The 16,197-nt window shown below is 42.2% G+C and overlaps 1 protein-coding gene across 1 annotated transcript in view; it reads left to right on the top strand.

Annotated features, from left to right (window-relative positions):
* The window catches only part of LOC120023001 (neurexin-3a-like), a 734,438-nt gene that overhangs the window by 267,660 nt on the left and 450,581 nt on the right, over positions 1 to 16,197 (top strand). Inside the window, exons 15-16 of the mRNA XM_038966953.1 lie at positions 4,513 to 4,539; positions 10,279 to 10,398. Of these exons, the coding sequence (XP_038822881.1) occupies positions 4,513 to 4,539; positions 10,279 to 10,398 (147 nt within the window). The remainder of the gene's footprint in view (positions 1 to 4,512; positions 4,540 to 10,278; positions 10,399 to 16,197) is intronic.

Below are 16,197 nucleotides of genomic sequence, written 5' to 3'. Positions count from 1 at the left end.
CTGGTGCAGGGAGAGCCTCCTCCTCCGGTACCCCTCGGAACAGCCCCTCCCAACTCCATCGGAATAGGAGCGGAGGGGCTGGGTGGTGGAACGTACAGGACCCTCTCAGAACGCCCGCGGGCAGCCAGCAGATTGTCCAGACGGATGGACATGTCAATCAGCTCATCCAGGGAAAGAGCGGTGTCCCGACATGCTAGCTCCCTGCGGACGTCCTCCCGGAGACTACACCAGTAGTGATCAATAAGGGCCCTGTCGTTCCACCCAGATCCTGCAGCCAGGGTCCGGAACTCCAGCGCGTAATCCTGGGCGCTCCTCTTCTCCTGCCTCAGGTGGAACAGTCGTTCTCCCGCCGCTCGGCCCTCTGGAGGATGGTCAAATACGGCCCGAAAACGGCGGGTGAACTCTGGGTAATGCTCCTTCGCTGAGTCTGGGCCATTCCAGACTGCGTTCGCCCACTCCAGAGCACGACCCGTGAGGCAGGAGACGAGGACACTCACCCTCTCCGCTCCCGAGGGAGTGGGTCTTACGGTGGCAAGGTACAGTTCCAGTTGGAGTAGGAACCCCTGGCACCCCGCCGCCGATCCATCATAATCCCTCGGGAGTGTCAGACGGAGAGCGCTGGAGCCGAGGGATGGAGAGTCCTGGGCTGGAGGAGCCGAAGGCGGAGAGAGGAGACCACTCCTCTCCCATCGGTCCATTCGCTCCATCATCGAATCCATCGCCGATCCAATACGGTGGAGAACGGTGGTATGATGGAGTACCCGTTCCTCCATCGATGGGAGAGGGTTGGCCGCTGCTCCTGCTGACTCCATTAGCTGGTGCGGGATTCTGTAAGGCCTGGGTGTCGGAGTGTGAAGGAAAAGCGCAGGAGCAGCAGGTGCAAATACAAATGTTCTTTAATGAACACGTAACAAAATAGGCCACCCTACTAACACACTGGGAGTCCACTATAAACTACCCCAGACACGGGGGAAAATGAACACAGTCCAGAATAACGTGAAGCACAAAACCAACACCACACTTACAAACAAACAATCCCGCACAAAGAAACGTGCGGGCCGGCTGACTAAATAAGCCCAACTAATTACACCCTCATACAAAACAGGTGCACCCAATAAACACATAGGGAGGGGGAGAAAAGGATCAGTGGCAGCTAATAGGCCGGTGACGACGACCGCCGAACGCCACCCGAACGGGAAGGAGAGCCTGCCTCGGTCGAAGTCGTGACAGGGGATCTTAGTGAAACAGCGGATGTTCATTTTTATGCAGATGATACTGTTCTTTATTCAAGTGGAGGTAGTTTATCTTTAGCTTTTGAAAATGCTCAAAGAGCATTTAACATCATACAACAGAATCTGTATGATTTAAAGCTGATTCTAAATTCGGGTAAAACAAAATGCATGGTATTTTCAAATGCCAGGCATGTTACAAATCATGTCATTGCTACATTGGCTGGACATACTATAGAGCAAGTTAATAAAGTGTACACATATTTGAGTGTGTGGGTTGATGATAAGCTGAGCTTCACTGTGCATGTAGAGAACTTGATAAGGAAGCTCAAGCTGAAAATAGGATTTTATTACCAGCATAAGGCTTGTTTTTCTTTTGAGGCCAGGAAGGAGTTGGTACGATGTACATTACTGTCGGTTTTAGATTTTAGTGATGTTATATATATGCAGGCCTCAGCCACTACCCTGAGAGCACTTGATTCACTGTTTCATGCAGTCCTCAGGTTCATTACAAATCAGATACGTCTAACACATCATGGTGATCTCTACAGCGCTGTTGGCTGGTCGTCATTGACTTTGCGTAGGCTTAAACACTGGTATACACAGAATTGTTTCTGATAAGGCCATATTGGGTAAAATGCCATTTTATCTCTTTTCTTTTTTAGTCAGGTCAGTAAATAAATATAATTTACGGTCCCATTCTGATTTGCTTCAACAGTACCAAAAATTAGAACAGGTCATGGTAGAAATAGTTTTAGTTACTCAGCTCCATGGTCCTGGAATTCTCTCATGAACATTTTAAAATTTGATGATCTAGTTTCGTTAGTGGAGTTTAAACACATATATCATAGAAGAGTGCAATTGTTTTTAGGTCACCTGTTTTTAGTCAAGATGTTTGTGTTTTTAATGTAATATGTAATTGTTGTACTGTATGTGTGTTTATAGTTGTGTTTAATGTTGTGTGAGTGTATGTAAGTTGTTTTGTCTGAAACGTTGTCCCCCCCTGCTGCTATTGGAACAGGTCTCTCTTGGAAAAGAGAAAAAACCTGTATAAATAAAGGTAAAATTAAAAAAAAAAAAATCAGTTGAGACGACGGCCTATTGAAATATGTTTACACTATAGCATCACATTTCAATCCATAGAACAATTATTGCAGCAGTACTCTTGGCTCTTGACCTTGGTCGTAAAAAAAATAAAAATTGTTTGTTAATAAAGTTTTTGCTCAGTTTTCATTGATTATTATTGCTTGCATGAGAATCAATTTGCTTTATGTACATGTTTTATCCGGAGAGTGTTGTTTCTTTGTTCTGCTTCCAATTTCAACATCTCCGTTGTGTATTTATTGTTTATTTTTTGTTGTCTTATTTTGAAATTACCATATCAGAGAGCCACACAATGGTGCAATATAAACCTAATATACCTTGACATTATGACTATTATGGAGTATATAACTATAACGCAATATTAATATCCCCATAAGTCTTCCCCTCATTACAGATTACAGTGGATACACCATGATGTATGTGTGACTTTTCTGTTGTATCACATTCATATCATTTCTGATTTTTTGTAATTTTGTTTGTGAGTGGCGATGAGAATGTGTTCACATTTATGTTTTGCTAAATATTTGCCATAGTATGAATTTAACTGTCCAGACTAATGGCTGCCTAGTTAGTTGGGTTTTGGAGCACATAGTGCGACAACAGATGGAGTAGCGTAATCAAAAATAAATGATTTTATTAACAGTGTTGTAGGCCCACAGTGATGACAATATTTACGAATTTGCAGTCCAGGTTTCAAGTTGACAGAAACAGACAGCATTAATGGTCCCAGAGTACTTAGTACTAGCAAGCTAATGGCTACAAGGTCAAAACACCAACACAGACTCACACAAATTAATCCAATACCTGAGAGTTGAAGCGACAGCACATTGTCTATACATAAACCAACAAACCAACAACTCCCCCAACACAGATTAGTTTGTAACTTTATTACCTCAACTCACCAGTTTGAGGGACTTCATGTTGGTTGTCACTAGTTACCACAGCCAGTGTCATAATTATAGTTAAAGATTATGTATATTTCTACGATTTCTCTTCCTAACATAGCAAATGTAGAAGAAACGGCTGGAACTAGATCCCCTACATACATTTTTTTTATAATAATGTCTTCTGCACTGTTCAACCAATTCGGTAAATGTGGAGGAGGAGTTTTGCCTTGTTAATGTCCAAAATCGGAAATTGCTTCACAGGCTCTCTTTCCGTTTCCGGTAGTTTTGACTCGGCAGAGGCTACCTTAACCACACTGCTAACCTTATGCCTAAACCTCACCTTAAATTAATACCAAAAAGCTCATGTATTTGTTTTCTTGAATTATCCTGCCAATTTTGACTTTGTGGCTGTGGTAACTAGTGACAACAGTCAACAGGGAACAGCACCTGCAGTTGTAGGTCTACTTGGCATAGATTAGTGTAATCGAGGCAAACCCTCGCTAGATGGCGCCGATGCCTCAGTACATAGGTGGATGGAAGCGTTGGGGGACTGAACGGCAGGCCCGGGGAAACACTACGTCAACTCTCTAATAAAACAATGTTATGGGTTTTCACTGTCTATCCTTGTGTCTGTGTCTGACGTCATCCGTGAATCATCTTGTGTCGTTTGTCCTCATCCCTTCATGATAAAACATATTCATACTAACCTTTGTGTTCTCATCATTCTTAAGCAGCAATTGTCCCATTATGCTTTGAGTAGACTATACATCAAACAAACAAAAAACATGTTAATAAATACCTAATTAAGATTGATTGAATACATTTGTAAAATCCATGTAAAATGAAAACATTTCAATTCATGTGCAGGTTTCAATGCAGATTGCAGTTATTTCTGGTTGAATTTCCACTTAAATATGACTGTTTTAACAAAGTGCTTCTGAATAATGTGTAATGACTGAACATGTTAACATGTAGCTAAACCGATTTGTCCAGTGCCCATCCTAATACATGTGTTGAAGTGACACATATACCGTGTGTCTCCATAGGTTCATAATCTCCGAACCATATCCATTTTCATCGGCATGTTTTCTCTGTACTGTCCCCATCTATTTCATCTGTACCTTATTTTTGGTTGTCATGGTAGCATAGCCCTGACCCCTGACCCCTACCTTAGAGAAGTTAAGGGCCATATCCCTGTTAGTAAAGTGCTGGCTTTATAAACCCAAAAATCGTTGGCCACCTACTAACCTTGTTTTATCGTTTTTCACTTTCTGTTCTTTTCTCTAACAAAGTCGGTTTCATCAAAGCTGACCTACAAGGTAGAAGGTTCAAATTCCATTCTGAGCTTGTAATGTTATGTGTCACCACTCACTAAAAAAAAATACCTTGGCTTAAAGGTACTGTAAGCAAGATGACATCATCGTACACAGTGGGGTGACTTCCTGCTGACAGAAAACAAACACCTGAATTTTGGCCTCAAGGTAGGGCACAAACAGAGCAAATCCAATAGCAATCGTGGCTGATTTAAACTCTGATAGTGTTGGCGGTAAAGCAGGAAGTCTTCAAGCTATGTTTGATGATGTCACCTTTAAGCACAATAGACAGCAAACATCGCCAGGTATTGAACGATTTTTTGCAGCTGGCTATGTGCTTGTTATAAAATGGTTCACTTCTGGAGAATGGTAGGTAGTAAGTCCTACGGCGTACCCTGGCTTTGCCTCGCTGGGAGGCCTGCAGGCAGGCGGGCAGGCAGGCAGGCAGGCAGCCAAAGGCAGGCAGGAGGTAGGGAGGCAGGCAGGCGGGCAGGGAGGCAGGCAGGAGACAGGCAGGGAAGAAGACTGGCAGGCGGGCAGGCAGGTGTGCAGGGAAGGAGACAGACTAATGATTGTGATGGAAAGCTTTTGCATGAATAAACATTAGCCACCTGTATGATTACAGAGCCTTCGGAAAGTATTCAGACCCCTTGACTTTTTCCACATTTTGTTATGTTACAGCCTTAATCTAAAATTGATTTTAAAAAATACATGTTCAGCAATCTACACACAATAACCTATAATGACAAAACGAAAACAGGTTTTTAGAAAAGTTTGCAAATGTATTAAAAAAACAGAAATACCTTATTTACATAAGTATTTGCCATGAGACTCTAAATTAAGCTCAGATGCATCCTGTTTCCATTGATCATCCTTGAGATGTTTCTACAACTTAATTTGAGTCCACCTGTGGTAAATTCAATTGATTGGACATGATTTGGAAAGGCAAACACCTGTCTATATAAGGTCCCACAGTTGACAGTGCATGTCAGAGCAAAAACCAAGCCATGAGGTCGAAGGAATTGTCCGTAGAGCTCTGAGACAGGATTGTGTCGAGGTACAGATCTGGGGAAGGGTACCAAAAAATGTCTGTAACATTGAAGTTCCCTAAGAACAAAGTTACCTCCACGATTCGTAAATGGAAGAAGTTTGGAACCACCAAGACTCTTCCTAGTGTTGGCCGCCCGGCCAAACTGAGCAATTAGGGGAGAATGGCCTTGGTCAGGGAGGTGACCAAGAACGATGGTCACTCTGACATAGCTCTAGAGTTCCTCTGTGGGGATGGGAGAACCTTACAAGGGCAACCATCTCTGCAGTACTCTTCCAATCAGGCCTTTATGGTAGAGTGGACAGATAAAAGCCACTCCTCAGTAAAAGGCACATGACAGCCCACTTGGAGTTTGCCAAAAGGCACCTAAAGCACTCTCAGACCATGAGAAACAAGATTCTCTGGTCTGATGAAGCCAAGATTTAACTCTTTGGCCTGAATGCCAAGCGTCACGTCTGGAGGAAACCTGGCACCATCCCTACGGTGAAGCATGGTAGTGGCAGCATCATGCTGTGGGGATGTTTTTCAGCGGCAGGGACTGGGAGACTAGTCAGGATTGAAGCAAAGATGAACAGAGCAAAGTACAGAGAGATCCTTGATGAAAACCTGCTCTAGAGCGCTCAGGGCCTCAGACTGGGGTAAAGGTTCACCTTCCAACAGGACAACGACCCTAAGCACACAGCCAAGACAATGCAGGTGTAGCTTCAGGACAAGTCTGAATGTCCTTGAGTGGCCCCATCAGAGCCTGGACTTGAACCTGATCGAACATCTCTGGAGAGACCTGAAAATAGCTGTGCAGCGACTCTCCCCATCCAACCTGACAGAGCTTGAGAGGATCTGCAGAGAAGACTTGGAGAAACTCCCCAAATACATGTGTGCCAAGCTTGCAGCGTCATACCCAAGAAGACTCAATATTGTAATTGAGGCGAAAGGTGCTTCAACAATGTACTGAGTAAATTGTCTGAAAACATACTTATTTTATATTTAATACATTTGCAAACATTTCTAAAAAACAGTTTTTGCTTTGTCATTATGGGGTATTGTGTGTAGATTGATGAGGGGAAAAAACAATTTGATTGTTTTTAGAATAAGCCTGTTACGTAACAAAATATGGAAAAAGTCAAGGGGTCTGAATACTCTGGAGATCTTGTATTTTGGTATCGGGCCGTGTATAGCCTGTCTTGGCAGAGTTGCTGAGGAATCCGCTAAGTCTAGCACATTGGGTCGACACACACACATCCTGAAAGGCACACACACACATACATACACACGCACGACCCCCCCCCCCTTCAAAAACGTTTAGGCCTGGAGGGCGGAAGCACCCCTGATAGGCCAGTGTGATTAGCACGCTAATTAAAGGGACGGTCGACCTAAGTTAAATTTGAGATTCATACAGTTTGACAGACAGTTTCATTAGAATGCGAGAGCAGCCTGCCATCAGGCTGGAGACTGACGGATGGGATTTTAAAGAAGTCATGGCTCTCATGTCCACATCCAAAGTCCACTCCGAGGGGATTTAAGACATATTTATTTTTAGAAATAACGATTCCCACCCAGATGAAGAAAGAGATATCTACTGCTGTAGCTGAGTAATATTAACACATGTTTCCCCTGGGAATGTGTTGAAGCAGATGAATTACAGTAGCACATTCTACAGAGAACACGGACAGACACACACACACACACACACACACACACACACAAACGGTAGATGAATGTCAGTTTGGCTATATGAGCACATTCAGCAGAACAGGCACACACACACACACACACACACACACACACACACACACACACACACACACACACACACACACACACACGGTAGATGAATGTCAGTCTGGCTATATGAGCACATGCAGAGGTGCTCTATCTCTTCCACCTTAATAAAGCATGTCTCATGAACCACCAGGACAGATGAAAGTGTGTCTTTAGTGTTCAGGAACATTGACCGCTTCTTCACTCTTCTTCACTTGCAGCTTGTATTATTGTTACTACTTTATGGATGTATTTCAGGTTACTTTGGTACCTGTAGAAGAAGAAACAAACATGAAGTGAATCATTTTATCTTGCATAAATCTTCTTTTTTTTTCACACGGTTTTTCCATTTCTGGTGGGAATATTGTCCCGATTTTTCACTGAATTGGTTTTTGCACTGCTGCACAGTAGAGACTGCACTTCCTCTTAAAAACATGGGATGAGTCTGGATGATGTTGAGTCTCAAGTCCTCATATGGTCTACGTTTCCTTCCACACAGATGTGTCCTCCGATATTCCCTCGCTTACTCCCTTTTCAGAGAACTGGAAAGGGTCTGACCCGTTTGTCTCGGTTCTGTGAAGGGGAGTGGACGAGGACAGAGGGGTAAGGGAACACCTGTCTAGAATGAAACACAGCCCTGGACTTAACTGGACACCACCACACCAACATTTATATAACAAAAGCACATGTCCTATGTGCACCACTTTGCTATAAAATGTTCTGTCTCGTGATCCTCTTTCTGTTACACTGGGTCATCTTCTCCAGTGTCTCTTTATGTAGACTGGTCTGGGCTAGAGCAAGGGGTTGGGGGGATGGGAGAGCTTACACCCTGGGGTCACACTTCATATTGCCTTCCGGTGGCTCTAAAACTGTGTGTTCACATGGGGCTGACATGAGCGGGCATACGGGAACTACGGTGTGTAGTTACATCCAGTATGTATGCATTGAATAAGGTTATGGTTTGAACATATGTCATATTATTGCAAAAATAAACTCTCAATAACATCACATAATCTATACTCAAAAAAAGTGTTATAATCATTATAACTTCTATGTAACAACATGTACAAACGCTGTAGACTGTGTAGTAAGTAATTACCACGTCATTACACAGTTATAACCATGTTATTACACAGTTATAACCATGTTATTACACAGTTATGACCATGTCATTACAGTTATAACCATGTCATTACAGTTATAACCATGTTATGACCATGTCATTACACAGTTATGACCATGTTATTACACAGTTATAACCATGTTATTACACAGTTATAACCATGTTATTACACAGTTATAACCATGTTATTACACAGTTATGACCATGTTATTACACAGTTATGACCATGTTATTACACAGTTATGACCATGTCATTACACAGTTATGACCATGTTATTACACAGTTATGACCATGTCATTACAGTTATAACCATGTCATTACAGTTATAACCATGTTATTACACAGTTAAGACCATGTTATTACACAGTTATAACCATGTTATTACACAGTTATGACCATGTTATTACAGTTATGATCATGTTATTACACAGTTATAACCATGTTATTACACAGTTATGACCATGTCATTACAGTTATAACCATGTCATTACAGTTATAACCATGTTATTACACAGTTATGACCATGTTATTACACAGTTACGACCATGTTATTACACAGTTATAGAGACACTCAATATGACAGTACGTGACCCTAGTCTAGTCAGTTTGTCTGAATCCACCAGTTGTCTCTCATCAACCAGCCATGTTGAAAACACATCCAGCACCCTGTTCAATGTCTGCACACACTATACGTCTTACTAAAATCTACTTGAAGGGAATGCCGTGTGTTTAAAAAAAAATCTCTTCAGTTTGGTGTACTTCTACGGTACAATAACACCTCTGTAATTCCTGTAATGTACTAACCTGACTAATGCATGGCCCACTGACATGCTCTGACACCTCTGCATGGCACCTGTTGGAGGAGCTGTTGGGGAGCTAGTGCTCAGACCTGTACTCTGGTATCACATGGCTCTGCCACCTGTACCCTGGTAACACCTGGCTCTGCCACCTGTACCCTGGTATCACATGGCTCTGCCACCTGTACCCTGGTATCACATGGCTCTGCTCTGCCACCTGTACCCTGGTATCACATGGCTCTACCACCTGTACCCTGGTATCACATGGCTCTGCCACCTGTACCCTGGTATCACATGGCTCTGCTCTGCCACCTGTACCCTGGTATCACATGGCTCTGCCACCTGTACCCTGGTATCACATGGCTCTGCCACCTGTACCCTGGTACCACATGGCTCTGCCACCTGCACCCTGGTATCACATGGCTCTGCTCTGCCACCTGTACCCTGGTATCACATGGCTCTGCCACCTGTACCCTGGTATCACATGGCTCTGCTCTGCCACCTGTACCCTGGTATCACATGGCTCTGCCACCTGTACCCTGGTACCACATGGCTCTGCCACCCGTACCCTGGTATCACATGGCTCTGCCACCTGTACCCTGGTACTACATGGCTCTGCTCTGCCACCTGTACCCTGGTACCACATGGCTCTGCCACCTGTACCCTGGTATCACATGGCTCTGCTCTGCCACCTGTACCCTGGTACCACATGGCTCTGCCACCCGTACCCTGGTACTACATGGCTCTGCCACCTGTACCCTGGTATCACATGGCTCTGCTCTGCCGCCTGTACCCTGGTATCACATGGCTCTGCTACCTGTACCCTGGTACTACATGGCTCTGCCACCTGTACCCTGGTATCACATGGCTCTGCTACCTGTACCCTGGTACTACATGGCTCTGCCACCTGTACCCTGGTATCACATGGCTCTGTTCTGCCGCCTGTACCCTGGTATCACATGGCTCTGCTCTGCCACCTGTACCCTGGTATCACATGGCTCTGCTCTGCCACCTGCAGGTCCTAGCACCACCTGTCAGGAGGACTCATGTACCAACATGGGCGTCTGTATCCAGCAGTGGGAGAACTACACCTGCGACTGCTCCATGACCTCCTTCACCGGCACGCGGTGCAATGATCGTGAGTACTGTTTATTGTCTATCTATACAGAAACACAAACATGCACACAGACACACACACACATAGACAAAGACGCACACATTTTGAAGACCTCTCTGAAGACGTCTAAAGGTAATCGCTGTTTTTTTCCTTTCTGAGGTGTTTTCATAGATGTTACAGCCACTAGGGGGTGCTAGAGACAATCCTTCATATTCTGACTGAAAGGGCTCAATTCAATTAAGTCCACATTGTGATATTTACACAGTAATCCAAATTATTTAATGGAAACTATTCATAACCAAGATGGCCTCTGCATCAGGTGACCTATCAGGTGACCATCAGCTGACCTGTCACAACCGCGATCTTGGATTTGTTCATGTAAATGCCCAATGGTTTTGATTGAAAATCTTGCTTCTCAATTTTTGACATTTGGTTGAATAATTCTGTGCTGCTTTAATGTTTGCAGATTAGACAGAATCTCTTGCTACCTCTGTCCCTAAGCAGTTTGATGATCTGGTTCTTAATGTGGACCTTGGTCATAATAACCAGCTAACACTAGTAGGACTGTATATTATTATGGTACGTTTGAACTATTAATTATGGCCGATTTTAATATTGAGGACGCCAGTGTCAGATACGCTGAAACATATCAGCTGACAACTGAGCTTAGATGGCCGAACCCTAAAGATCCATCAAAATCCACCTTGATTTATCTTATTTTGATGAATACTACCATTGCAGTGTTGTCTGTGTCAGCGATACATCTAAGCCTTGTGTCATCACTAAGATGAATTTACAAACTTTAGTAAACAAGGTGTTTTTACATTATCTTTATTTTAGTGACCTTGATTGTATCACAGCTATCCCTGAAACTGATTTACTTTTAATTTTTTTTGTAAATGTCTTCAACACTATTGTAGATAATCATGCCCCCTCTGAGAGTTAAAGATAGATTGAATGCCTGGTTAACTTCTGAATTATCAGAAGTCATTTGTATGAGAAATGTTGCCTCGGGTCAAGGCCAGAAACACAGGATTAGGCCCGGATTGGCAATATTTTAGGCAACTGAGGAATCAATGTGTAAGACTAATCAGAAAGGAAAAATCTTATGTAACCACTTTCTGATTGTAAGGGGAATCAGGCTAAATGCTGGAAAACTGTCAAATCCTTGAAGGGTTGTACTTCCTCCTCTCTGCCTCAACAAATGTATTCAGACTCTGGCCCCATTACGGACAAAAATGTCATCATTGATGCATTTAATGGTCTTTTTTTCCCCAGTGGGCTAGCTTTTCAAAAGATTTGGAAATTTTGCAGTTTTTACATTTGGGCAATACACAGAAAAATAAGTCATTGATGCCTTACTTGCTTTAGATACCAATAAATCCACAGGGGCTTACCAACTGGAGCTGGGTATTCTCAAATGTGCTGCCCCCCCTCATTGCTGCCTCAGTAACCCATATCTTAAATCTAACAGTGTAATCAGGGAATATTTGTAAAGTATGGAAAACATCTTATGTGCTGCCACTCCATAAGGGTGGGGATAGTAGGGACCTTGATAATTATAGTCTCATCTCTGGGCTTCCGTGTCTAGCTAAGAGTCTCCAATCTTAAGTAAATAAGCAACTTTGCCCTTTTTTTATCTGAGCATGGTATTTTGAATACAAATCAATCAAATCAATCTGAAATTGCCACACTTTCGCCGTGGCAAATTCCAGGACGAGACGTTCCCACGGAAGTCCTGGGGTCACTGATGCCAGGAGAGGTGTGACGACTGATTAAACCTTGAAATTATGAAATTAATTTTACTGTGTGATTTCAATTGTCGTGTTAGGTTTGTTTCAAGAGCTGATAAAGAGCTGCTCATTTTCATATGTCTTATTCCATTGTATGCTTTCTGGTTGATGTATTTTTAAAGTGAATCTCATTCAACTATTACAATGCACCTGCAACAAAGATAGCTCAGATGTGCGAGTGCCCTTTGAATTTTAAAGTGACTGGATTGAAATAGAATGTTGGGTTGACAGGTTATCAGGCAAATCCCTGTTGTCCGGTCATACCATTCAAATTTAGTTGATTAGATTAGAATCTGGGTGTGTTGTTCCTGCCTTTTGTTCACTAGCAAAATGCTAAGAAACGTTAATTCAGGTTGGGGGCAGTGAAGGGCAGTGAATTAGCTCATACTTTGAGAACTTTCTACCTAGCTCCTGTGTGTATCAGACACCTACTTATTTCTCTTAGATACTTTTTTGAACTGAAGACACGTGTTACACGTTAAGTCTTAACTTATTGGTGATAGTCATATACTCTGTGTAAATATGTAATGTATCATGCATTTCATGTTGACTGGAATGGTTTGATTGTCAATTATTTTGTGATTAATTATTTATATTAGTTGAATTGAATTGAGTGAATTGATTTGAGTATTTATTTGATTGACTATATGCCTATAATTTGATAGTTGTTAATGACACTGTACACTTAGCATCCCTGATCTACTTAACTTAATAAAATAACGCTATAACATTGGTGGGGGGGATTATCTATTTGTATCTAGTCTCTTAAAACTTATTAGGGCTGCAATCCCATTAACGGGATCGATATGACAACAGCCAGTGAAAGTGCAGGGCGCCAAATTCAAAAAACAGAAATCTCATAATTAAAATTCCTCAAGCATACAAGTATTTCACACCATTTTAAAGATACACTTCTTGTTAATCCCACCACAGTGTCCGAATTTAAAAAGGCTTTACAGCGAAAGCACCACAAACGATTATGTTAGGTCACCACCAAATCACAGAAAAACACAGCCATTTTTCAGCCAAAGACAGGAGTCACAAAAAGCAGAAATAGAGATAAAATTAATCCCTAACCTTTGATGATCTTCATCAGATGACACTCATAGGACTTCATGTTACACAATACATATTTATTTTGTTCGATACAGTTCAAATTTATATCCAAAAACCTCAGTTTACATTGGCGCCATGTTCAGAAATGCCTCCAAAATATCCGGAGAAATTGCAGAGAGCCACATCAAATAACAGAAATACTCATCATAAACTTTGATGAAAGATATATGTTTTACATAGAATTAAAGATAAACTTGTTCTTAATGCTACCGCTGTGTCAGATTTCAAAAAAGCTTTACGGCAAAAGAACAATATTCAATAATCTGAGAACAGCGTTCAGCCACAAAAGCAAGCCATACAGTTACCCGCTAAATTGTGGAGTCAACAAAAGTCATAAATAGCATTATAAATCTTCACTTACCTTTGCTGATCTTCGTCGGAATGCACTCCCAGGACTCCCACTTCCACAAGAAATGTTTGTTTTGTTCGGTAATGTCCATAATTCATGTCCAAATAGCTACTTTTGTTGGTGCATTAGGTAAACAAATCCAAAGTCACGAAGCGTTTGACATGTTTGACATCGTTTGACATGTTTCTACTGACCTAACATAATCGTTTGTAGTGCTTTCGGTGAAAAGCATATTTGAATTCGGACGATTTGGTGGGGTTAACAACAAGAGTACCTTTAAAATGGTATAAGAAACATGTATGTCTGAGGAATTTTAATTATGAGATTTCTGTTGTTTTGAATTTGGCGCCCTACACTTTCACTGGCTGTTGTCATATCATCCCATTACCGGGATTTTTAACATAAATCTTCAATAATGTTCCAACCGGAGAATTCCTTTGTCTTCAGAAATGCGATAGAACAGAGCTCGCTCTCACATGAACGTGCATGGTCAGCGCATGTTCAGGTCATGATAGACCTTACTCAATCCCCTCTCCTTCGGCCCCACTTCACAGTAGAAGCATCAGACAAGGTTCTAAAGACTGTTGACATCTAGTGAAACCCGTAGGAAGTGCAAACTGACCCATATCCCACTGTGTATTCGATAGGCGATGAGTTGAAAACCTACAAACCTCAGATTTCCCACTTCCTGGTTGGATTTTTTTCTCAGGTTTTTGCCTGCCATATGAGTTATGTTATACTCACAGACATCATTCAAACAGTTTTAGAAACTTCCGAGTTTTTTCTATCCAATACTAATAATACTATGCATATATTAGCAACTGGGACTGAGGAGCAGGCAGTTTACTTTCATCCAAGCTACTCAATACTGCCCCTGCAGCCATAAGAAGTTCATAGTTGCATAACGGTGAAAGTTAGAAACATGTTGATTTAAAGTCATACTGAGAGGTAATGCAAGTCTTGCTACCTTGACTAGATTCATCCAGAGACGTACAGGGCCTGTTGTATCTATTCACATAATGATGGAGTCAGATTGATAAATGTAGTTTATTATATTTCAACATAATTTTTACTTAAGTGTTGGATACTTTTTTGCAGATCTACATAATGGTGACCCCGGCTTCTAAGTCGACGGGGCTTTCCACCAACCTACAGAGACAGTTTTATTACTCATCACCGCATTTTTACCAGAAGGTTGTGTACACCTCTATAAAGTCACGTAGATCACATCTTTACACTATTTTCGTTTACAAAGCTTTGCTCCATCAGCTTCCGACTTACCTAACAACACTGTTAAGATTAAAAATTATTGGATTGGTTAACTTCGGAGACTTCTTAATTTCCTTGCACCATATGTTTGGCATAATTACCAAAATACGTTCTGTTTGGATGCTTTGAAGTCCCTGACAGAGGATTCAGACAGCTAGACAGAGGATTCAGACAGCTGACAGAGGATTCAGACAGCTGATAGAGGATTCAGACAGCTGACAGAGGATTCAGACAGCTGACAGAGGATTCAGACAGCTGACAGAGGATTCAGACAGCTGACAGAGGTTGTTTTATAATGAAGGATGTGTTTGTTTTAATTGACTGTGTTGTTCATCTTAATGTGTATATTGTCTATATTTATGTTTAAATATACTTGCCTGTTTTATGTGCTTGTTTTTGTATCGTGCAGGGCTGATTTGTAAAAGAGACTTTAGTCTCAGTATTATTTCCCTGTTGAAATAAAGGTAACTAAAAAGTATTTGGTTTTACTATTCAGTGTATTCTCTCTCTCTCTCTCTCTCTCTCTCTCTCTCTCTCTCTCTCTCTCTCTCTCTCTCTCTCTCTCTCTCTCTCTCTCTCTCTCTCTCTCTCTCTCTCTCTCTCTCTCTCTCTCTCTCTCTCTCCTTGTGATTTAAGAGTGACAGGTAGAATTGTGCTCCTTTGTCATCTCTCCCCCCGCTTCAAGTCTGTCCTCCCCCCCTTTCTGTCCCTCTCTCCCTCCCTGTTGTATTTCCACCAGCGGAGCCGCTGGATCAAAAGCGCGTTATTGGAGATATGGAGTGACTTAATTTAAACAACACAAGGAGAGTAATGTGTGTTTCAGGTCTGTCAGTCCGCACAAATATCTGTCTTTCCCTGCGCCCTCCGCTCTAACGGATAAGACGGGAAATTACCGGGAATAGCAGGAAGACAACTGCTGTTGGGCCCACACACACACGAAAACACACACACACGAAAACACACACACACACACGAAAACACACACACACACACACACATTCTCAGTTGCACAACATATAAATAGTAAAAAGTAACAGAGGTCATTCTGTGGGTCTGGATCAATAGCGTGATTATTGACAGGCAGATCTACTGAATGTTGACCTCTATATGAATTGAATGTGTAGTAGTGATTTTAGAGCATCATGTCTGTGCTGTGTGTGTGTCTGCGTTTGCGTGTGCATGTGTGCGTGTGTGTGTCTGCGTGTGTGTGTGTGTGTGTGTGTGTGTGTGTGTGTGTGTGTGTGTGTGTGTGTGTGTGTGTGTGTGTGTGTGTGTGTGTGTGTGTCTGCGTGT

Source organism: Salvelinus namaycush, chromosome 28 (genome assembly GCF_016432855.1).
Source record: "Salvelinus namaycush isolate Seneca chromosome 28, SaNama_1.0, whole genome shotgun sequence".
In the NCBI taxonomy this organism is placed as follows: Eukaryota; Metazoa; Chordata; class Actinopteri; order Salmoniformes; family Salmonidae; genus Salvelinus; species Salvelinus namaycush.
This window is presented reverse-complemented; position numbering and strand designations above follow the sequence as displayed.